The sequence below is a fragment of the Schistocerca nitens genome, chromosome 2 (genome assembly GCF_023898315.1).
Source record: "Schistocerca nitens isolate TAMUIC-IGC-003100 chromosome 2, iqSchNite1.1, whole genome shotgun sequence".
NCBI lineage: Eukaryota > Metazoa > Arthropoda > Insecta > Orthoptera > Acrididae > Schistocerca > Schistocerca nitens.
This window is the reverse complement of record NC_064615.1, coordinates 1,119,398,936-1,119,423,926: the sequence shown is the minus strand read 5'-3', so window position 1 is coordinate 1,119,423,926 and position 24,991 is coordinate 1,119,398,936. Positions and strand designations below refer to the sequence as shown.

Here is a 24,991-nt window from a genome sequence, read left to right as displayed (position 1 = left end):
GCCGTCATAGTGTAACTGAGGCGGAATAAGAGGAACCAGCCCGCATTCGCCGAGGCAGGTGGAAAACCGGCTAAAAACCATCCTCAGACTGGCCGGCTCACCAGACCTTGACACAAGTCCGCCGGACGAATTCGTGCCGGGGACCAGGCGCTCCTTCCCGCTCCGGAAAGCTGTGCGTTAGACCGCATACGTATAACAAAAGTACAGGTACAATGATAGCTTACAGTATGCTGTAGAGAAGCAAAGTGCAAATGGTAAAAAGTACATGACAGGTTGATTTAAAATGCTACGTGCCCAATGATATCGTGAGAAATAATCGCTTGTCAGGGCTACATAAATTGTGTAAATCATTGCAACATAAATATTCTTTGAGTTTAAGAAGATTTACATCTTGACATAATGGTAAATTCCAAAATGATGTTTTACGTATAAGAAGTTAAAACAGTTGTTTTAGATTTAATGAAAGTATGAAACAGCTGCACTTGATGGGGCATCCAAGTAAAGTGTAGAATTATGTCCTCTAGCGTGAAAAGGCTGAACGACAGGGAACTGCAGGGGTCGTTAGTGTAGCTTGGACGCTTCGTGGACTGCTTACGAAGCATCTTTATAAATATTTAGTTACAGCTACTAACTTTCGGAGTAACTTTGAAGGGATTATCAACCACAAGACGGCAGATGTCCGATATACTCATGCTATTGAGTATGCATTTTCGTTTAGTGTCTTTTCTTCGATTTTTTCAGACGGTTGTACTTTTGTAATTCTTCGTACATCTCCATTGAGTATCCCTTCTTCATTCTGTGAAGAGTTGCGAGATTGTTTTCGATACCGTGTACCATGTGACTCTTCTGCATCGTGTGAATTTCGAAAGTGGGTTTATTTCCTGTTTTTTCCTCCTATTTAATTCTGCGTGTTCCTTGAGTCGTATTTTAAAATTCTCTCTCGTTTGTCCAATGTAATTCTTGCATTACGATAATGTCGTGTAGTAGGAGGTGTAAAAGTGAACTATTTTACGATTTTATTAAATCTAAAATGTTACATTTACTCTTTTGTAATTTGGAAGTTACGAATACGCCAAGGCATAAATTCTTTTGAACCCTAAGAATGCTTAGAATGTAATTATTTTCACAGGCTTTATGATTTTGAAATATGCTTGTTTCTAACGATTTCATCGGGCATGTAAAATTTTAAATAAATCTAACTAGTTCTTTTATCATTTCGATGTTGCTTCTGTACAGCACAATGTAAGTTATATACTGTGCCAGTACTTTAATTACACACATACCTTATTTTTCATCTTCTATTATGTACACTTTTTAAACAGGATCAACATTAAAAAACTGGCCGATTGCAGGGACGGATTCCTCACTGTGAATGTAGGAAAAATGTTCCATGAACTGCGATCCAGAAATGCATCATTGCCACAATAGATGGCGCTGACGAATGAAAGTTCCTCTGACCACGTGCTGTGTGCTCCTTGTTTGTTCCAATCTGTGTGATTAACACAGCGTACTATAAGCAGCAGAATGGTCCTGTGTTCATCTCGAGAAAAAGCCGAGATGGTGTTTGTGTATAGCCAAGCAGGTGGAAACCGTCGAGAGACAGCATGGCTGTACCTAAACAAGTACCCTCACAGACAGCAACCACATCACGCAACATTTCAAGACCTTTTTGGGTGCTTGTGTGATCGTGAATCCTTCTAGACAGACAAACGTGCAGGGAGGCGGCGGACTGTGTGCGCATCAGATTTGGACAGCCGGATCCTATAGGATGCTGAGACGAACACTGGAACAAGCTGCAGGCAAGTGGCCCACCAACATGGTGTGAGCAAAAGTACGATTTTATGTACCCCTACCACCTGCAACGAGGATTATCAGCAGCGGTTTCACTCTACTAGCATGATTTTGTCGATGATTTTTACACCAAACCGTGAAAATTGTGGGATTTCAGTCGTCAGTCGCCTTTACCGACAAAGCATTCTTTACCAGAACAGGCATCATCAGTCTGCATAATCGTCATCTGTAGTGAGGTATCTAAACAGCATCAGTTCAGCATCAGTGTGTGGGCAGGGATTCATAGCGACCATATACTTGGATCGGTTGTCATTCCACAGTTTCTCGTCAGAGGAACGTACCTGGACTTCCTGCGGAATACTATGCCCGAGCTGTTTGAGGATGTCCCTTTGGCTATACGACGGAGCGCCACCCCACTTCCGCATTACATTGCGCCGACACCTAAACAACATCCTCCTCGGACGTTGCATAGGACGTGGAGGCCTTGTAGCATGTCCTGCTAGATCACTGGACTTAAACCTCTTGGATTCTTTACCTTTGGGGGCACCTGAAAAGCGTTGCGTGTACTGAACCAGTTACTGGTATGTGGACCCTGCAACACTTGGTACACAGCACCTATGACGCTATTCGGAGAGAAAGCGAAAGAATGCGGCAATCCATGGTGCGACGTGTGAAAGCATGCGTTGCATCCTTTGGAGGCCACAACGAACATCTGTTGTGACGTGGACGCGCTACAGCTCTATACTGTGTCCCGGAACGATTTGTTATCTATGCACGCACACCGTGCATTTCCGGGTACATGTTGATAGGACCAATCTTCCTCCGTTTGCAGTCAGGAAACCGTCCCTGCAGTTTGTCGGTTTTATTAATTATCATTCTGAATATCTGAAATATTTATAGCAGTTATCAGAAACACCTGAAACAGACAAATACGAAGGCGGAACCAGTAGTTGACTCAAGAAAATCCTTAAGAGTAAATGGAGCGATTTTTTATAAAGGGGGGTAGGACGTCAAACGGGCTGACTTGGAGCAGGAGAGGCACCACAGGACATTTTATTTTCTACTGTCTATACTTTTCCTAATAAATTCATAAAACTTTGTCAGCATGACCAGGAAGGATTCAAGATTCACACTCATAGCAGTTAAAGTGCAAAATCATAACAAAATAATTTTTTTTACATGTGAAATCTCATCATTTTTTCGCTTACTATTGGGTGCATATGTTGCTATAGGTACACTTTTCTTCATAAGTAAGAGAGACTCTTCGATAAATTTTGCACAGCATACAAACCATACTTACAGGTGTCTGAAACTATAGAATCTATTTAATTTATAAAAAAATGAATGAGCTGTTACGTTTTAAACTTCATATTCAGTAAAAAATCAAATTTTGTAGTTAATTATCTCAATTTTTACCACAGTTTTTAATAGATTTGGAAAATTCTACAGTTTCCTACACCTGTAAGTATGGTTTGTATGCTGTGCAAAATTCATCAAAGAATCTCTCTTACTTGTGAAGAAAAATGTACCTATAGCAACAAATGCAGCCAACAGTAAGTGAAAAAATGATGAAATTCCATTTCTAAAAAAAAAAATTATTTTGTTATGTTTTTGCACTTCCACTGCTATGAGTGTGAATCCTGAATCCTTACTGGTCATGCTGACAAAGTTTTATGAATTTATTTGTAAAAGTATAGACAGTAGAAAATAAAATGTCCTGAGGTGCCTCTCCTGCTCCAAGTCGGCCCTTTTGACGCCCTACCCGCCTTAAGTAAAGAAATCACAGCACCACACATAACTAGTAACTATTTATAAACATAAGCTTCCGCAACCATTGTCACATTCAATAATTTTTTTCTAGGATTGTGACCGCATTGTCAGTATGTAAAACTACCGATGTTTTGGTCACAGTTGCAAGTGACCTTCTTTAGGGTGCAATAAGGACCGAAACTTCCGCTGTTTTTCATATTGATAATGCGGTGAAAAACATAGCAAAATTTTATTGATAGTAACTAGTCGTTCTGTTTGTGGTTTATACAGCTGAAGAACAGTGGAGTGGCAGAATGCCGTGCTGCGAGATCCACCCCCGCGTGATGACGCCAGAGGACGAGGAGAGGGAGCTGGAGGCGTTCCCCGTGGAGTGGCTGCCGCCAGGTGAGCTGCAGAGGAGCAGCGAGGTGGCGGCCTTCTACAGCGGGGCCTCCGTCCTCCTCACGGGCGCCACCGGCTTCATCGGCACCCTCGTGCTCGAGAAGCTGCTGCGCTCCTGCCCCGGCGTGTCCGCAGTCTACGTGCTCGTCAGGGACAAGAGGGGCGTGTCGCTGCGGGAGCGACTACGTTCTCACCTGGATAAACAGGTAACAGCGAGCTGGATCCAATGGCTCTGAGCACTATGGGACTTAACATCTGAGGGAATCAGTCCCCTAGACTTAGAACTACTTAAACCTAACTTAACGACATCACACACATCCATGCCCGAGGCAGGATTCGAACCTGCGACCGTAGCAGCCGCGTGGTTCCGGACTGAAGTGCCTAGAACAGCTCCACCACAGCGGCAGGCATAACACCGAGCCTAAGGGCTATATTGGACCACAAAACTGCTCCTCTCAATACTCTCAATAACAAAATAAATTGCCAGTCGATAGTATCCACATACACTACTGGCCATTAAAATTCTACACCACGAAGATGACGTGCTACAGACGCGAAATTTAACCGACAGGAAGAAGATGCTGTGATATGAAAATGATTAGCTTTTCAGAGCATTCACACAAGGTTGGCGCCGGTGACGACACCTACAACGTGCTGACATGAGGAAAGTTTCCAACCGATTTCTCGTACACAAACAGCAGTTGACAGTCGTTGCCTAGTGAAAGGTTGTTGTGATGCCTCGTGTAAGGAGGAGAAATGCGTACCATCACGTTTCCGACTTTGATAAAGGTCGGATTGCAGCCTATCGCGATTGCGGTTTATCGTATTGCGACATTGCTGTTCGCATTTGTCGAGATCCAATGACTGTTAGCCGAATATGGAATCAGTGGGTTCAGGAGGGTAATACGGAACGCTATGCTGGATCCCAACGGCCTCCTAACACTAGCAGTCGAGATGACAGGCATCTTATCCACATGGCTGTAACGGATCGTGCAGCCACGTCTCGATCCCTGAATCAACAGATGGGGACGTTTGCAAGATAACAATCATCTGTACGAACTGTTCGACGACGTTTGCAGCAGCAGGGACTATCAGCTCCGAGACCATGGCTGGGGTTACCCTTGACACTGCATCACAGACAGGACCGCCGGCGATGGTGTACTCGACGACGAACCTGGGTGCACGAATGGCAAAACGTCATTTTGTCGGATGAATTCAGGTTCTGTTTACAGCATCATGATGGTCGCATCCGTGTTTGGCGACATGGCGGTGAACGCACATAGGAAGTGTGTATTCGTCATCGCCATACTGGCGTATCACACGGTGTGATGGTATGGGTGCCATTGGTTACACGACTCGGTAACCTCTTGTTCGCATTGATGGCACTTTGAGCATTGGACCTTACATTTTAGATGTGTTACGACCCGTGGCCCCACCCTTCATTCGATCCCTGCGAAACCCTACATTTCAGCAGGATAATGCACGACCGCATGTTGCAGGTCCTGTACGGGCCTTTCTGGATACGGAAAATGTTCGACTGCTGCCCTGGCCAGCACATTCTCCAGATCTCTCACCAACTGAAAACGTCTGGCCAATAGTGGCCGCACAACTGGCTCGTCACAATACGCCAGTCACTACTTTTGGTGAACTGTGGTATCGTGTTGAACCTGCATGGGCAGCTGTACCTGTACACGCCATCCAAGTTCTGTTTGATTCAATGCCCAGGCGTATCAAGGCCGTTATTACGGCCAGAGGTGGTTGTTCTGGGTACTGATTTCTCAGGATCTATGCACCCAAACTGCGTGGAAATGTATTCAGATGTCAGTTCTAGTATAATATATTTGTCCAAAGAATACCCGTTTATCATCTGTATTTCTTCTTGCTGTAGCAATTTTAATGGCCAGTAGTGTAGAATGTCATCTCGTGTATGTGTTGACAAATACTAATGATGTACAAAATTAGTCAAAAGGAAGCCTTAAAATTTGGTACATCTGTAACCACCCATTGATGGGACAATACGTTACGTGACGGAGCAACGTCAAGGCCGCGATCAGGCAGGACTGACACCCCTCAGTCACGGGTTGTTTGGTTGGAGATGCACTCCACTGTGCGCAAAGGCGCTAATTTTTGTCATTAACAATGAAGCATTTACTGTTCCACGTTCCACTGTATCTCCATTAACGTCAGTGAGAAGTGGCAGCGCCCAGCGACGGAGCACACCCGGCCTTCTCGACCACTGCAGCGGTACAGGCACGTACTCAATACTGTTGACTTTAGTTATCCTTCTTTGCTCCAAATCGGGCCGAACCCATTCTTCCACTTAATATGCTCTTGACATCACTCCTCTAAGCTCACTAAACAGGTTATTTTACTATTATTTTCGTTTTCTTAGTCATTACGTATACACTAGCGTTGCCTTTTCCCTTAACGTAGCCCACACGTACTCAAGTTCATTGTCTCGTTTCCACCTGACATAGTCAGGAACATATTATTTTTATACTTCGATAACTATTTTTTATTCGCTACTGGTAATCCAGCTAACAGGTACCTCATGACGTGTTGATCCTGAACGACATACAGGTTTTCGTCCAATGAAGATGGAGTTTACACAAATCGCCATTAGAACCACTACAGTTCTGAAAATTGTGACACTTACGATAATCGTGACGCTGACTATTATGATAGTGTTACACATGCTGGAGCATCAGTTCTGCTGACATTCGACCCTCCTGTGATGCTACTACATCTTCAAATAAACGTAGGAAATTTGGGCACAAGGTATTACCCAGAAAGGTTAAATTCTGACCAGACAATACATACGGTGGCTTCTGCTGCCTATACAAAACTGGCTGTGTCAAATTAATAGTAGTTGTACCAGTGGCTGTAGCAAGGAGACAGTATTTCATGACCACTAATTATTATCCTGCCATTCTGAAATTCCATTCTACTCATGCCCTTTCGATTTCCATGTTCAAAGCAGTTTATCACTTCTGGGCAAAAATCGCATGCATGCCCACTCTGTATAAATAACGATGTGGTGACAACACTTCCCTTTTACGCTCAGTTGTTTCCGTCTCTTCCAAGAACAGTTCTACCTCACATGCCTTTTCTCCAGTCTGAACCATTCTAGTTGCTCAGATCGTAAAATTTTCTTTGTGACACTCCCATAGCTGCTCAACGTATATACTGCTCCTGACCTGAAGAGGTGTATGACAACCAAGAGCGTCACACACATCCTCGACGCAGCTAGTGACACGTCACCTGGTAGAAAGGAATCTGTAACTTTTTCCTCTGTCAAAAAAGTGCATTATCACAGTTAACCATATACTGAAAACACTGGTATTACCCCTGTCTCCCAATGCAAAACATTATCAAAATTTCTCCCAAAATACACAATTCATAATAAAATAAAAAATAAACCCATAACACCCCAAACAAACAACATAAAACAGATTACTATGATACACTATGATGATGTCTATGTGCATCACGTAGTTTGTGTGATCTCTTCAGCTTCTTCCGCTTTTCAAATTGGTATCCTGAGCTGATGACGATATAGGCAATTTGTGGCAAAGTATCTATAGATCCTTCATATGGCTCCATTCATCCCACAACATCAATAGCAGTTTTTATTGGTAATTGCAAGTAAACATTGACAAGTAGTGTCATTTTATGAGCTGATGTTGTCCTTTGTATAAGGTTAAGGATTTCATTGTCCTACCCTTATGTGTGTAGGGATTTGTTACTTAATCCCGCAGACGTACTTGGCAGTGGATGACCTACCCAAATGTTATCCTGGCCCTTTTAACGTTTGATCCTTTGTATTCGCTTTTTTCACTCTCTGTCAAATATCACGTAAGATTTACGAAGATGTCTTCACTGAAAGCCCGATTCTTCCATCCCCAGTCTTCACTACAAGAAAGGGAGAATGTATTTTCCTGCTGTACACCACCTTATATTGTGACAGACCAGACACACTATTAATTTTAGAGTTTTACTGAGAAATGACGACTGGAAGATAAACATCCCAGTCGTCATGATAGGTATTCATAAAAGGACTCACCATCCTTGCCCTTCGGCAATGCTCACATCCTACACTTGCAAAACTCAAATCCTTCTACTTAAATTATTGGTGTTACTATGCTTTTTCCCAGATTTATGTACCTCCTCATAATCAAAATCGCTTAGTTTCAAAGCACACGATGCCAACTTACTCAGTGGATCCTTTAGGCCCAGTAACCACTTAGTCTGTTACAACGACAAACGTTATGCCATATAAGGAACAACACAAGCACTTTACACCATAAATAGCCATAAACACCTCTTCCTCTGTCATAGAATAATTCTGCTCCACTTTATTCTATCGTCTTGATGGTTATGCTACAAGGTGTTCTTTACCATCCAAATCCTGACAAAGAAAATATCCAGCCTCTAGATTACTTGCATGACATGATAAAATAAATTCCCTACTAACATCTGGAAGTACCAATACTGAACTCGCTGTTAATGCCTGTTTTAAGTTCTGATACACGGTTTCACAGTCAGCTGATCACTGAAACGTCACTTCTTTGCCCAACACCATAGTCAACAGTTCAGGAATTTCAATAAAGTAGTTGCAGAGCCCAAAAAACGTCTGAAGCTGTTTTGTTACCTGTGGTGGCATAAAATCACAGACTGCGTAAATGGAATTTGGATCAGTTTTGACACCCTCCTGCTTAACCACATGACCTAAGTAAACCATTTGCGTTGCTGCAAAGTGATATTTATCGATACCGAGCATCAATGATACTATGAACAACCTCTTGAAGACTTCCTCCAGCCTCTGCACATGCTCTTCCATATTCTAACAAAATATAATGATATCACTGAGATGAGCCGTCTACTTTTTTGGTTTTAGTCCTCTGAGTTCTCCGTCTAGTAGATTCTGGAAGGTAGTCGGTGCATTCTTAAGACCAAATGGCATTCGACAGCATTGATAATGGGCCTAAGGTACTGTAAAAGTGGTCTTCGGATGGTCCTGAACCACTTCCAACTGATTACAGCCACTCCTCACACTGACCCATGTTGTCCAGAGTCTCCGTCGTATTTGGTGTTGTATGTGCATCTGTAGTAGTCATTGCATTCAGGTAGCAGTAATCATGACAAAACGTGCATTATTTCGTGCCATCTGATGATTTTTTGTGACAGTGGCGATGCTTGTACCTTGCAGCGATGCAACACTAGCAGTCCTGATTCCCAGCTAAAACAAGATTCCTCTGAGTTCGATAGTGTACTGCAAACGGTCAGTTTTTACATGATATTTGCTTATAAATTCAAGTCGCAAGATCACACAGTATCTCTCACTGAGATGTGACAACTCCTCCACGTAGTCCTGAAAATTCCTCGCTACAGTAGTGAAACTGAGCACTGTCGATCCCTCATGAAGCTACATCATTCTGACCCATTTCATGCAATTTATATCGTGGAGTCCAAATTAGCTACCGACATACGAGTCGCTCTACTTACAAAAAACTATGCTCCATTCCATTAACTACGCTCTCCAGGCAACACTCCACCAGTGCAGTGGCTTTTTCGGTGTTCTGTTTTACTGGGAACGCCATCCGACGGTTGAGGAATTCCCATTGGCTAATGAACACTTGTTCTGACGCTATCAATTCTGATTATTACTGTGACACTCAAGCGCCTAATAGCGCGCTACCGCACATCTTTAACACCAAGGTCGCCGACACAGTTTCTTCATGTGGCGTGTGCGCAGAGATTTACAAACTCAGACGAAGAAAATATCCCATCCATCCCAACCCCTTCCTCCAGTTTTGCAACCACTATAGCAGCAGAATGTGGATAGTCATCCCTCACACTGCTGAACATATCCACTAGCAATCCTATCCCAAACACACCCAACGCCCTGTTTTCAACTGCTTCAAAATAAATTTACCCATTTCCACATTCTGCGTTAATTCATAGGCATGGGAGTTGACTTCACGGAATTTATCCTAAAATGCCTCAATTGATTTCTTATGTTTCTGTGACAGACTATTAAGAAACTCCCTGAAAAACCTTTCTCTGTCGTCTTCTTTTTTTTCCGTCATTGTATATTCCCTTCTCAAAGTGCTCCAACTTCTGTGCTTTATTCAGTCTTTCATAGTAAAAGACGTATGAGATTGATTCGCCAACCAAACGTAGCCTGGTCATATTCAAACATGTTTCATCCAACCAATTCCCTATCTAAGCGGCAGCCTTTAGATCACTAACAGAATCAACGCAAGGAATGTGTACAGGAAATAGCACCTTCGCCCCTACTGGCTCCACTTGCCTATGCATCTCTATGGAGGCTGTTCGCCCACTTGCTGTGCAATACGCCGTTATATTTTTGCAGTTCAGTTACTTGGTTCTCCAGGGCTTCAGTCGTCTCCTGTGCACTCGCTGCTCATGTTTCCGCCATTTGTGAAACCTCCAACCAATTACACAACAGCAAAATTACATGACAGCACACAAATATGATGCAAAATTCACTAGTCCTTACGCCCTACTATAGCCCAACGAGATTTAGAACACTGATGTGCCAGGAAGCGACAAGTGTAGTATTTTTAAAGGAACTGTCTCGCATGCGCTGCTATTGTGAGCCATGGATGACCTCACTTGACCTGTTTCTCTTGGCTTGTAAGCTTTCTAATCACCTCAGATTATTTTGATAGTTGCCATCGATAGACCATACAGTCTGAAGAGTACTACAGTTCTTGCCACAGCACGCAATGTGTTTGCTCCTGTCTTTGGAATAACAACTTAGATGTATTTATGTGACTCCTGTTACCAAAAGACCATATGACTCACAAACACTGCACAAGTTCCGACCAGTCGTTTGCTGCTGCTGCACAGCAGAATAGAAAGTAGGTGCAGGAATAAAATTTGATTGGAACTGACGTGCTGCCAAGTCAAGCACGTCCATTGAGTGCGCAGTGATGGTGTAACCAATGTCATCACTTAAAAGAACTGAAGTGCAAACAAGCAGTGACATCATTGCGTCACAGTGTACAAGAGGGAACGTCATGAACACCAGAACCGGCACTTATATGACAGTGCATGGCAGACACAACGCTGTAATGGGGCTGTGTGTAGTAACTTCACCTAGAGATGACACAACAACGCCTTTTGGGCTGCAAATTTTGTATAAAGGAACTCTGTGGCATCATCAAGTTAAACATTAGGCTAGGCAAGAGCGATGACAGGCTCAGAAAACAGAAGCACCAGTTACTGACTCGTATAAAACCCTCACCGCCTTTCACTCTGGCCACTCCATCGGCGTCACTGATACTAATAAAAGGCCATCTCCGCTACTTCAAGGGTGAACTGTTGAGTACAGTGAAGTGTCACCAGTCGCCACCAGCTTAGGGTCAACTGCTACAATTGTGCAGCTGTCTGGCTGTGGACGGAATTTCAAAAATCTGCGAGCTGCATTCCTACCGGTCACATCTACGTCTACTCGAAGATGAGGGCCAGGCCAATCTTCCATGAATGAACAACCGATCTGCCTGTCTGTGAGCTGTTCAGTTTTGGGACAGGGTGTATGCGCCGCCACTCCTAGGCAGTACATATACTGCCATACCAGCTGTAAGTTGAGACTGCCTCCTGGGCTGTTCTTTGTGTCACTGTTGGGTCTGTCGCCTACACGTCATCTCGACAACCAACAACAGGGCCACGTAAATTCCTGGGGCCAACCCAGAGCATAGCTTCGCTTAACGAGAACGCTGTGACTCCGACAGACGCCTACACCCATGCTGGGCTGCAGCGACACGCCAACCACCCTTCCTAAAACGGAGGCCTGCTTCAGCAGATTCCTCTCCGTGCGCTGACTGCTACCCTGTGCCTCAGGACAAGAAAAGGTTCGGCATGGCCGCCACCACACGGCACTTTGAGGCAGATAGAGTGATTGTAAAACCCTAGGAACCAAATGTGTGTTAAATGAATCATGTCTCATAAGAATCCAGCAGTCCACAGGACTCTGTCACTGCACATCTGCTCGAGTTTCTTACATTCATGTAGAAGGTCGCATCCACTGGGCTCCTAAAAATTTGGTGTCAGAAGACCCTGCAGTCATACGAATTTGGGGCTATAAGCTGTGATTCTGAAGTGCTACGGACTGGGCGCCAGGCGTGCTGACGCCTGTCACTGCAATCGAGGAGCCACGTCAGCACATCAGCAGCGATCGACATGTGTCTTTAAGTGGCACAATGACTGACCAGTGTTTGTTTGCTTGTTTTCTTCCTTCTTTTATTTTGGAGCCATGTTGAGTCAGAAGTATCTGCATTCTAACTTGAGAGTGACATTGCTGGGAGCACAAAAACCTGCAGAATTATTGCAGTTGTTTGGTAACAGGAGGGGAGAGTACTTACGGCCAAGTAGGTGCCAGTATTGTAGTCTACCGGGGCACGAATCACCATCTACTAAACAGTGCCACCAAGGTGTAAGACTTATAGAAGCGTGGCAGTGTTCTGAGTCCCACTGGGCTTCGACATGAGGGAAAGATTAATATAGTTTTACTTGCCTATTGATATTGCTTCGGTATACTAGTTTTTCACTTGTTCTCGATTGTAATTAAAAACAGGGGTTACGCAACGGCCAGAAACACATGCAGCAACTTTCAGCTAGCCACTGAAGTTTTGAAAAGTCAGTAACCACGTTACTTTAGGATGAAACAGAGCGAAACCAGGCTTGCGAATGCCTGTATAGGGAACTGGAAATATTATGCACCGCAACTGGGCTGATCCAATCACAGAGAGGCGATACCAAGGCGATATAATAAGCGTATCTGCCCCAGCCATTGATCCGATGGCTGCTAGTCTCATTACACCTTTTCGGGAAAAATGTTGGAAATTTGTGGTAAGATCTTATTGGACAAAACTGCTGAGGTCTTCGGTCCCTAAGCGTACACACTGCTTAATCTAACTTAAGCTAACTTACGCTAAGGACAACACACACACACCCATGCCCGAGAGAGGACTCGAACCTCCGACGGGGTAAGCCGCGCGGACCGTGACAAGGCGCCCAGACCACTCGGCTACCCCGCGCGGTTTTTCGGGAAAACTCCCGAGGCTGTATCAGCCTTTCTGTATGATATGAGGGAAGAAGCTCACCCAGGGAATTTGTCCGATGTGACGTGCCTGTCGGTGGCTAAGTTATGGGTAACAGGTGACGCTACAACGTATGACCACGAATATCTTAGTAAAACTCAGGCATTTGACCATCTGGCCGATGGTCTTACACAACGTCATCATAACCAAACAGTGCTACATTTTTCAGCGAAAAGCTCATGGCATTAACATAAAATGACAATGCGTAGAGGTGTTCTCTGACAGAAATCACGAGAAGAACTAGCAGACTTATGAACTGACACACAGTGCTAAGGCAGATAGAAATCTATTGCAGGAAGCAGATAATAAGGCCTTAGGCGTGTTTTTGAAGGGTATTTCAGCAGATATGTCACAACAGATGAGGACATAAAATCCTTATGATTCGTCATAAACTATTAGGATTGCTACGCAGTTTGAGGAAAGAGATATTGTTGCTCAGAAACGGAATAACCGTGGCGTTTTCTCCTCTGGCGTCAGATGCTACATATGTAGACGAGGGGGTCACGTGAAGCAGCAATGTCGCCAGGCAGAGTGCTCTTGGGCATAAGGCAGACGACTGCAAAATTAGGAAGCAGGAGAAAAATTATTTATATGAACAAATATTTAAAGTAGTTACTGATCATGCTTCCCTTAGGTGGCTATTGGGACTGAAAGACGCTTCTAGCAGAATAGCATGGTGTGCACTGAAGCTGAGCGAGTTTAATTATGAAGTGACGCATAAACCAGGGAAGACACGCACTAATACGGACATGCTAAGCAGGAAATTTGCAGCTCTGCAGGCACTAGGCACAAACTTGTCAAAATGGCAAATGGAACAAGCAGCTGACATAAACTGTCAGGTTTTAGGGTGCAGCCACAGTTCGTGACACACCGCAGTTTGCTCTGCAGAAGTGAGAAGTGTAGTATGCACATGGAGGGTCCTGCATTGTTCAGAAATTAAATACTGCAACAAGCACATGACAACCTGATGGTGGGTCAGGAGCGATGTAAACCGACAAGACAGATGTGGAGCCGAAATAATGTATCATTTATTGTACTGTATCATTTAATAGAATAGAAGCTAAAATAAGTGTATTGTGACAACAATAGACCACTTTTCCCGGTCTGGGGCAATGACAGAAATTCCAGACAAGCATGTAAGCAGGATCACAAACGAGATGGTTAACAATTGGATACTAACATTGCCGTGCCCAATACTGTAAGTACAGATCCAGGTACAAATTTTTATGTCTGACCTGCTGAAGCAGTTACGCAGGCTGCTTCATACCTGAAAACTTCGCAGCGGTCCTTTCCATACATGAACCAAAAGGGTTAGTTGTAAAATTTCGAAAATTTAAATCATTGTATGAGTAGTCAGCCTGATAACATGGACATGTAACTACGTTACGTCGTGTCAGCATATAATTCTAAAGTACACAGAAGTACAGTTCTTTCACCATACAAGATGGTATAAGATGGGAAGATGCCATCTCGTTTCCATGTTATGAAAATTAAATTAAGTGCTAATGAGGAATCGGTGGAAAAAAATAAAGAAACGATTAAGAGAAGTTTGGTAGAAGGTCAAACAAGCGAATACAAAGTCATTCAAACATCAGGAAATTATGGCGGTATGTGGGGGGAAGTTGTTGCAATATTGAGTGGATCAGTGTGTGTTGGTAAAAAACCTGTAAAGATCAAAATGAAGAACAACAAGAAAGTTTTTAATTAAGTATCAGGGTCAACAGCGAGTAGCAGAGATGATTTCACCCGTAAATCTGAAGGTGCAGCTTCCAACGAAGACATCGATTTCCATAAATACAAGCCAAGCCACACCCTTCAGCTGAGTGGCAGACAATCTGCCACAAATTCCAACACCACAGCCCGCCATGAGACGAAGGCAGAGTGATCGGAGAAGTCTCAGAAATAAATGACTGTTAATTGTATGTTGTTCCATTGGGGTTGAAGCGTAGATATCTTTTATAATGGATGTGTTAATAGTAGTCACTTCAAATCTATCGCTAAATTCTAGAAACCCCTTTCCTGTATAAGTCATTTTCCCTACCGTATGATCTTTACTAACCTTCTTTTCTCATATCTCTCTTCACTCTTAAGGATATCCAAACGCATTGACACGCCGCTTCCAGATCTTGGGGAGACGAGTCCGATCAGGTCCTATTAACGGCAAGTACTGTTGAGTTGGCCAGCATGAATGAGGTTTTTAGGTGGTTTTCACATCGCACTAGATAAATACTAGGCTGCTACCCGCATCCAAAATCAGATAAAAACCAACGAAATTTTTAGATAACATTATTGCACTTGCACATAGGTTTAACTCTACATGTAGAAAGGAGGGGTGCAGAGATTCTGTCCGATGGGTGAATGATGACCTTAGATGTTTAGTCGTTTTAAATTCTTAACCAGCAGCGGCAGCAGTCTTTCTCCCCCTATAACGACGTTATTCTCACCACATACTACGAAATTTTTGTTACTTTCTTAGGATATTTGGTCAGTTACCTTATGTAAATAGTGTCTGACAACAAACGTTAAGCACCCAGAAGACATGGTCGGATATGAACTTTTTGCACATACACACTGTCGACGGACATTTAAATGATTAGATTTGCAATTTGACAAGTAGAATAGCCACCAGACTACATTTGTTTTGGTCGTGTTTACTGTTGTTATGAGCACTGGTTGAGTTTATAAGGGACGTGAACAACGTCAGATGGTAGGTGATCGCTGTGAAGGACGCGGAGATGCTTATTAATGGGTCTCCATTTGTCGATGCAGTCGAATTTTGTAATATCCAGATTTGTGGGGCATTCAGATGTGACAGTGGTCCAATGTTGTAGTGCATGGGAATGTAAGACTGCACTTATTCGTCATCGAGATTTTGGTCAGCGATGTATGACCACCACAAGGTAGGATATCGTAATCCCTATTGCACATAATCGCAACCATTTTCCTCAATTGCTAACTTCAGTCATGTTTTACCATAAATATAAGAAAACTTCCGTCGTTTGCAACTGAAATTTATTCTTGTGTAACACAGATATTTCGGCTATTCACGTTGGGCATTTTCACTAGTCCGTTATACACACAAAATTATGTAATTATACCTATTTTGGTATATGATATGTAGTGGTTTTTCAGCAGTTTTTATATTTAATTGTTTCTGTTTATAATTATACGATTATCTTTTATCCTTACATTCATTTTGAGTCCTGTTCATGTAGCCATTTGTTATTTTATACATGTTAGATGTACATAGTACAGGTTTCTCCCAGTAAAAATTTCTATACAAATAACCTCTACTGCAGTATATTGCACTTGCTTTCATTGATTAGTCACATGATTGAGGGATCATGGGAATGCATGAAGGAATAGTGGAGTTTGGTTTCGGGATGGGAATTCAAGAAGGGTAGATGGTAGGGCACTGTGTGTGTGTGTGTGTGTGTGTGTGTGTGTGTTTGTTGTGTGCGTGTGCGTATGTGCATGCGTGTGTGTGTGTGTGTGTGTGTGTGTGTGTATGTTTGTGTGTGTGTGTGTGTGCCGCTGAAATTTCTTTCAGTCATCCCAACGTATTTAGAGCTGGAGCAATTACATGTTAATTCGAATATTCTTGAACTGTTGAATTTATCTCTGTCTTCTATCATAGTTTTTAGTTCTTTTGTATTGTTCTGTTTATCTCGAGGTCTATATTAATTTTATGCTTTCTGAAGATGTTACTATTCGTGTGAGTGAGTTGGTTGTGCACTGTAATGACGTGCCACTTTTTGTTGGGTTGTGTTTTCTGGTGTGAGTGTGCATTCTGCGTTATTTTTATTAGTTGATCTATTTGGTCTGTTATTAATTTTGCTCTCTTCAGTCTGTATTTTCTTTATATTGGTATCATGCAGTTTCTGTACTAAGTCTCCGCTTTATCAATTATTTTGTTCCTTGTTGATTATCTTGTTTAATTCTCCTGCATAGTTATTTTTGCTTAGAGGTGTTCAGCACAGGCTCGTTGTTGTTTATTGAGAATGTGGGTGGTTAGATTTGTGGTTAATTGTCATCCTGTATTTGGTACCATTGTGAATATTTCTCGACCGTGACTGTCTCAAAAAATATGTAAAGGGTTTTATGTACCGCTACCAGTTACAAAATTTGTTAACTAATGTATTATTTATTTCATGTACGACATGATTCGAGGGTATACCTTATCATCAGGCTATATGGCATTATAGAAACAATTTCGCAATAGGACCGTGCAGATGTTAAACAGTCTTTTCATAAATGCTGTGGTTATCCTGTGGAAGAAGAGAAAAACTAGTAAGAGGCGATGTCACTTTGCAAGCTGGACTGATGTTTGCATGAAAATGTTTTGTAACTGCCACTCACTTTGTTCTTATAGCATGGCAGTCTCGTTGTGATGAGCTGAGGTGCTTCATTTCTGTGACTGACTTGGCTTTCTTGATCAATTTGTAATGTATTTCGTCAACCTACATCTGTCATATGATAACAAAACATACAGAAGAAATTGCAAACTTCTAACACCACACAGATCGACAGTCAAGTCGAAACCAGCTGTATTTTGACCGCCATCTTGTCCACTGCACTACAGATTTGTTTTTGTGATCGTGTTTATAAGTTACTGGTACGTGTGTGAAAATTTGTGAACAGTGACCAAGAAAGGAAAGAGAGCCACACAAATGGAAACACCTAAACTCCTCACAACGAGACTGCCACACCATACGAACAAAGTGAGTGACTTTTGCAAAACATTTTCATGCAAACATCAGTCCAGCTTACAAAGTGACATCGCTCTTACTAGGATTTCTCTTCTTCCACAGGATAACCACGGCATTTATGAAAAGGCTCTTTAACATCTGCTTGATCCTATTGCGAAATTGTTCACTATGCCACATAGCCTGATGATGAGGTATACCCTCGAAACATGTCACACAATAAATAAAAAATACATTAGTTAACAATTTTTGTGACTGGTAGTTGTACTCAAAAACCTTTACACATTTTTTGACAGTCACAGTCGAAACATAGTCAAAATAATGTTTTTAAAAAACAGACATCAGGATCACTTCTGCTGGTACATGACATATCACATCCTAAAGAGAAACTGAACAAATCAGGAATTGATAAAATTACGTGCAGTCATTGCAATACATATTGTATTGGCCAAATGGGAAGAAGTTTTAAAACGTACTTTAAGGAACACATTGACTGTTTCAGACTTGGCAATCAGAATAAATCAGCTATAGCGAAACATGTAAATGAAATAGGACACTGTGTTACAATAGACAACATAGTACAACATAATTTAGAAAAGAGCTGGAAAACGTACATCCTGGAAGAAATGGAAATATTCATCCATATCCACATGGGGATTAACGAGATTCTGAATGAAATGACAGACTTCAGAAATTCACATTTCTTTTCCAATTTCACTACAGTACACTTGGAATAATCACAGTCATTTATTCTAGCCCCAGCAGTAGCACAGAATTGTGTGAACTAAATAGTTTTTGTATCATCATTTGTATCTTACAGGTGCTCAATTTGTAATGTATTTCTTCAACCTACATATGTAATACGATAACAAGTTGTGCAGAAGACATTGCAAACATCTGACACCACATAGATCGACAGATCGATAGTCAAATAGAAAACAGCTATATTTTGACCGCCATCTTGTCCACTGCACTACACATTTGTTTTTGTGATCGTGTTTCCAAGTTACTGGTACGTATGTGAAAATTTGTGAACAGTGATCAAGAAAGCAAAGGGAGCCACAGAAATGGAAACACCTAAACGTATCACAACGAGACTGCCATGTGATAAGAACGAAGTAAGTGCCTGTGACATTGCCTCTGTCTAGGTATTCTCTTCTTCCACAGGTTAACCACAGCATTTACGAAAAGGCTGTTTATAATCTGCATGATCCTATCGCGAAATTGTTTTTATAATGCCATATAGACTGATGATGAGGTATACCCTCGAAACTTGTCACACAATAAATAAATAATACATTAGTTAACAATTTTTGTCACTGGTAGAGGTACTGAAACCCCTTTACATGTTATGTCTGTAGCTGGTTCCTGTCTGAAAACGTTGAAGTTGGTCCTTTTGTTAGATTTTACGAAATTATTGTAGGTCGAGGTAGTGTATTGCCTCCTCAGTTACTGTTTCCATGGCGAACTGGATGTTGTGGTGTTTGTTGTTTATCTGTTGGTGTAAACTGCTTATATGTCCTTGTGATTCATCTGTGAGGTATATGATATCTACATATTTGTGTCCATGTATTATATATAAATATGTTTGTTACCATTATTTCTGAAAAAAATTTGTTTTCTGTGTGATTCATTTGGGTATCTGCTTGTATGTATGAGATTGGGCTTACCATTGGTAGAAGTTCCTTATGTAGATTGAATGAACTGTTAAAGAGAATGAAGTTTTGTTCAGTGATCACTTCTATTACTTGTATAACTTCTTTTATAGTGGTTTTGGGACGTCTGCATTTCCTGTCAATTGTTATCTTACAATATTAATTGTTGTCACAAGTGCAATTGAGGTGCACATGTTTTTCATGTCAAAGAACACCAATTTTATAGTTGATCAGATGTGTGTATCTTTGGCTTTTTGGGTTAGCTCTAATTTTGTAGTTGATGTGATGTGTGTATCTTTTGCTTTTGGGTTGGATCTAAGGAGTTTTTTTATATTTCTGTTATTCTCTAGCTTGAAATGTTCTTTAAAGTATTTGTATGCAAACTTTGTAATGTTATTTGTGGGAGCACTGTTGAAATTAAGAGCTGATCTCATATCTAAGCGGTCTTTATGTAAACTGGGTTAACTTCTAAGCACTTCTGCTGCTAAATATTTTGTACGAAGTTTTGTTTGTGTTTTCTTGTGAGTGCAGTTTAATATCTTTTAACGAGTCTTCAAACTTTTCTGTCTATTCATTAGCATTAACCTGTTATGTTTGTTTTTATAACTGTTGCTTTTACAGTTAAAACAGCAAAATTAAAAATAAGAGGGCTACAAATAAAAATAACATTCAAATTCGTCAATGCAGAAGAAATTAAGAACTGTGACAGAAGAGAAAGGTCAATTCAACAGTTCAGGGATGTATAAACTAATATGTAATAGCTGCAGCACTAAATATGCTGTGTTGGCTGCAAGAATCAGGTACAAAGTTCGTGTAAGATTACTGAAGAGTGAACATACCCATTTCATATATGCAGAACATTTAATAAAGGAAAATCACCATCATCACACTGGAATAAAAACAGATACTGCACTCTTATGGTGTAACAGCAAAGAATGGGAATGCTCACTCTGCAGGAAGATAATTTAATTGTTGTTGTTGTTGTGGTCTTCAGTCCTGAGACTGGTTTGACGCAGCTCTCCATGGTACTCTATCCTGTGCAAGCTTCTTCACTCCCAGTAACTACTGCAACCTACATCCTTAGTGTATTCATCTCTTGGTCTCCCTCTAAGATTTTTACCCTCCACGCTGCCCCCCAATTCTGAATTGGTGATCCCTTGATGCCTCAGAACATGTCCGACCAACCGATCCCTTCTTCTAGTCAAGTTGTGCCACAAATTTCTCTTCTCCCCAATCCTATTCAATACCTTCTCATTAGTTATGTGATCTATCCATCTAATCTTCAGCATTCTTCTGTAGCACTACATTTCAAAAGCTTCTATTCTCTTCTTCTCCAAACGGTTTAATGTCGATGTTTCACTTCCATACATGGCTACACTCCATACAAATACTTTCAGAAACGACTTCCTGACACTTAAATCTCCACTCCATGTTAACAAATTTCTCTTCTTCAGAAACGCTTTCCTTTCCATTGCCAGTCTACATTTTATATCCTCTCTACTTCGATCATCATCAGTTATTTTGCTCCCCAACTAGCAAAACTCCTATACTACTCTAAGTGTCTCATTTCCTACTCTAATTCCCCCAGCATCACCCAACTTAATTCGACTACATTCCATTATCCTTCTTTTGCTTTTCTTTATGTTCATCTTATATCCTCCTTTCAAGACACTATCCGTTCCGTTCAACTGCTCTTCCAAGGCCTTTGCTGTCTCTGACAGAATTACAATGTCATCGGCGAACCTCAAAGTTTTTATTTCTTCTCCATGGATTTTAATACATACTCCGAATTTTTCTTTTGTTTCCTTCACTGCTTGCTCAATATACAGATTGAATAACATCGTGGAGAGGCTGCAACCCTGTCTCACTCCCTTCCCAACCACTGCATCCCTTTCGTGTCCCTCGACTCTTATAACTGTCATCTGCTTTCTGTACAAATTGTAAATAGCCTTTCGCTCCCTGTATTTTACCCCTGCCAATTTCAGAATTTGAAAGAGAGCGTTCCAGTCAACATTGTGAAAAGCTTTCTCTAAGTCTACAAATCCTAGAAACGTTGGTTTGCCTTTCCCTAATCTAACTTCTAAGATAAGTCGTAGAGTCAGTATTGCTTCACGTGCTCCAATATTTCTACGGAATCCAAACTGATCTTCCCCGAGGTCGACTTCTACTGGTTTTTCTATTCGTCTGTAAAGAATTCGCGTTAGTATTTTGCAGCCGTGACTTATTAAACTGATAGTTCGGTAATTTTCGCATCTGTCAACACCTGCTTTCCTTGGGATTGCAATTATTATATTCTTCTTGAAGTCTGAGGGTATTTCGCCTGTCTCATATATCTTGCTCACCAGATGGTAGAGTTTTGTTAGGACTGGCTCTCCCAAGGCTGTCAGTAGTTCTAATGGAATGTTGTCTACTCCTGGGGCCTTGTTTCGACTCAGATCTTTCAGTGCTCTGTCAAACTCTTCAAGCAGTATCATATCTCCCATTTCATCTTCATCTACATCCTCTTCCATTTTCATAATATTGTCCTCAAGTACATCGCCCTTGTATAGACCATGTATATACTCCTTTCACCTTTCTGCTTTCCCTTCTTTGCTTACAACTGGGTTTCCATCTGAGCTCTTGATATTCATACAAGTGGTTCTCTTTCCCCCAAAGGTCTCTTTAATTTTCATGTAGGCAGTATCAACCTTATCCCTGGTGAGACATACCTCTACATCCTTACATTTGTCCTCTAGCCATGCCTGCTTCGCCATTTTGCACTTCCTGTCGATCTCATTTTTGAGATATTTGTATTCCTTTTTGCCTGCTTCATTTACTGCATTTTTATATTTTCTCCTTTCATCAAATAAGTTCAATATTTCTTTTGTTACCCTAGGATTTCTAGCAGCCCTCGTATTTTTACCTGCTTTATCCTCTGCTGCCTTCACTACTTCATCCCTCATAGCTACCTATTCTTCTTCTACTGTATTTCTTACCCCCATTCCTGTCAATTGTTCCCTTGTGCTCTCCTTGAAACTCTGTACAACCTCTGATTGCTTCAGTTTATCCAGGTCCCACCTCCTTAAATTCCCACCTTTTTGCTGTTTCTTCAGTTTTAATGTACAGTTCATAACCAATAGATTGTGATCAGAGTCCACATCTGTCCCTGGAAATGTCTTACAATTTAAAATCTGGTTCCTGAATCTCTGTCTTACGATTATATAATCTATCTGAAACCTTCTAGTATCTCCAGGGTTCTTCCATGTATACAACCTTCTTTCATGATTCTTGAACCAAGTGTTAGCTATGATTAGATTATGCTCTGTGCAAAATTCTACCAGGCGGCTTCCTCTTTCATTTCTTACCCCCAATCCACATTCACCTACTACGTTTCCTTCTCTTCTTTTTCCTACTGTCGAATTCCAGTCACCCATTACTATTAAATTTTCGTCTCCCTTCACTATCTGAATAATTTCTTTTATCTCATCACACATTTCATCAATTTCTTCATCATCTGCAGAGCTGTAGTAGGCGTGGGCTTCGTGTCTATCTTGGCCACAATAATGCGTTCACTCTGCTTTTTGTAGTAGCTTACCTGTACTACTATTTTTTATTCATTGTTAAACGTGCTCCTGCATTACCCCTATTTGATTTTGTATTTATAACCCTGTATTCACCTGACCAAAAGTCTTGTTGCTCCTGCCACCGAACTTCACTAATTCACACTATATCTAACTTTAACCGATCCACTTCCCTTTAAAAAGTTTCTGACCTACCTGCCCGATTAAGGGATCTGACATTCCACGCTCCGATCCCTAGAATGCCAGTTTTCTTTCTCCTGATAACGACGTCCTCCTGAGTAGTCCCCGCCCGGAGATCCGAATGGGGGACTATTTTACCTCCGGAATATTTTACCCAAGAATACGCCATCATCATTTAACCATACAGTAAAGCTGCATGCCCTTGGGAAAAATTACGGCTGTAGTGTCCCCTCGCTTTCAGCCGTTCGCTGTACCAGCGCAGCAAGGCTGTTTTAGTTAGTGTTCTAAGGTCAGATCAGTCAGTCATCCAGACTGTTGCCTCTGCAACTACTGAAACGGCTGCTGCCCCTCTTCAGGATCCACACATTTGTCTGTCCGCTCAACAGATACCCCTCCGTTGTGGTTACGCAAGCCTCCTTACCAACGGCAAGGTGCATGGTTCATGGGGGGGGGGGGGGGGTAATTCATAGAGAAGGCCATAAAAAAAGAAAATATACTCAGTGATCAAAAAGGCCATAACAGAGGACTATTATTCAAACTACAGATATAAAATAAATAAACATAAAAAGAGAATAACGAAAATAAGGGAATTTAAAAAATTACACACACACACACACACACACACACACACAGTGCCCTATCACCTACACATACTCCATCCCTATCTCAAAACATCATTCCATTCTCCACTCCTACAGCTCCGATGAACCCTCAGTCAGTCATATGAGTAAGCAGTGCAAGCATGCACAGTATACTATAGTACAAGTTATGCAGAAGGTAATATTTAGTATGTGCATTTCGTGCATATAGAACAACAAATGGTTGCATGCTGCATGCACATGAAAAATGAATATAAATAAAAAGCACAACGGTATAATTATAGATAGAAGTAGCTAGACTCAAGCAAACTGCCAAGGAATCCCTGCAAAACTTGTATACATAATTTTGTATTTATTGTAGACCATTGGAGATGCAAAATATGAATCGGAAAACATGAGTGGTATACAAGAAAAAATTTCAGTTACGTAAGATGTAAGTTTTCTTTTATTTACGATATAACATAATTTCTTGATCTCCTTCACATTTGCACCTGCCATCCAAGAGCAGGCAGCATTCTTTATCATTTTGTATTATTCTTCGAAGTCTGCGAGCTGGTCACTAGAGAATTACTACCCGACCACAATATTGTTGCATTTGGCGTCAATGAAACGCGTTGACGTTACATTGAACAAGTACAGTGCTGGAAAGGCATTGCGGTGTGAATGAGTTCAAAACAGTTGTGCGTATACTACCAAGTGTTTCAGCGTGTCTTTCAGAAATACCGCGATAAAAACTCACGATAAGCTGACTGAAGCACCCTCACTCCGAGAGCAATAATAATGTGGTCGACTAATACTGTCATAAGCGTTTGCTGGCGTAAACACCACAATGCGAACAGCTGTATTTTGAATTATGCATGGTCTGGGAGGTATGCTGGTCAGAGGCGTTGCATTGCGTTCAGTGATGAATCCAGGTTCTTCGCTGCGCATGGCGGCGGCATGGGAAGAGGTCCCTTTCTTCCAAAAGAGAATGTGCGACACGAAATCAAGTTTGACTTCAGGTCACGTCTGGTGGTGACTGAGAAGTCTGATGTCAGAATGTTATGTCACAGACATCCTGTGTTCTCTTGTGCTACCTTCCCTGTGACGATACGTTGGTGCCATTTTTCAACAGAACAATGGTCGTCCACATACATGCCTCTATGAACAGTCTGAGTGGTTTCGAGGTACTCCCATGGCTAGTAAGGCCCACATATTTGTTCCCAATGCAACATCTGTGGG

The 24,991-nt window shown here is 41.7% G+C and overlaps 1 protein-coding gene across 1 annotated transcript in view; it reads left to right on the top strand.

Moving 5' to 3' along the window:
* The window catches only part of LOC126234806 (fatty acyl-CoA reductase 1-like), a 215,054-nt gene that overhangs the window by 35,913 nt on the left and 154,150 nt on the right, over positions 1-24,991 (top strand). The window contains exon 2 of the mRNA XM_049943553.1: positions 3,832-4,148. Within this exon, the coding sequence (XP_049799510.1) occupies positions 3,855-4,148 (294 nt within the window). The 5' untranslated portion in view covers positions 3,832-3,854. The remainder of the gene's footprint in view (positions 1-3,831; positions 4,149-24,991) is intronic.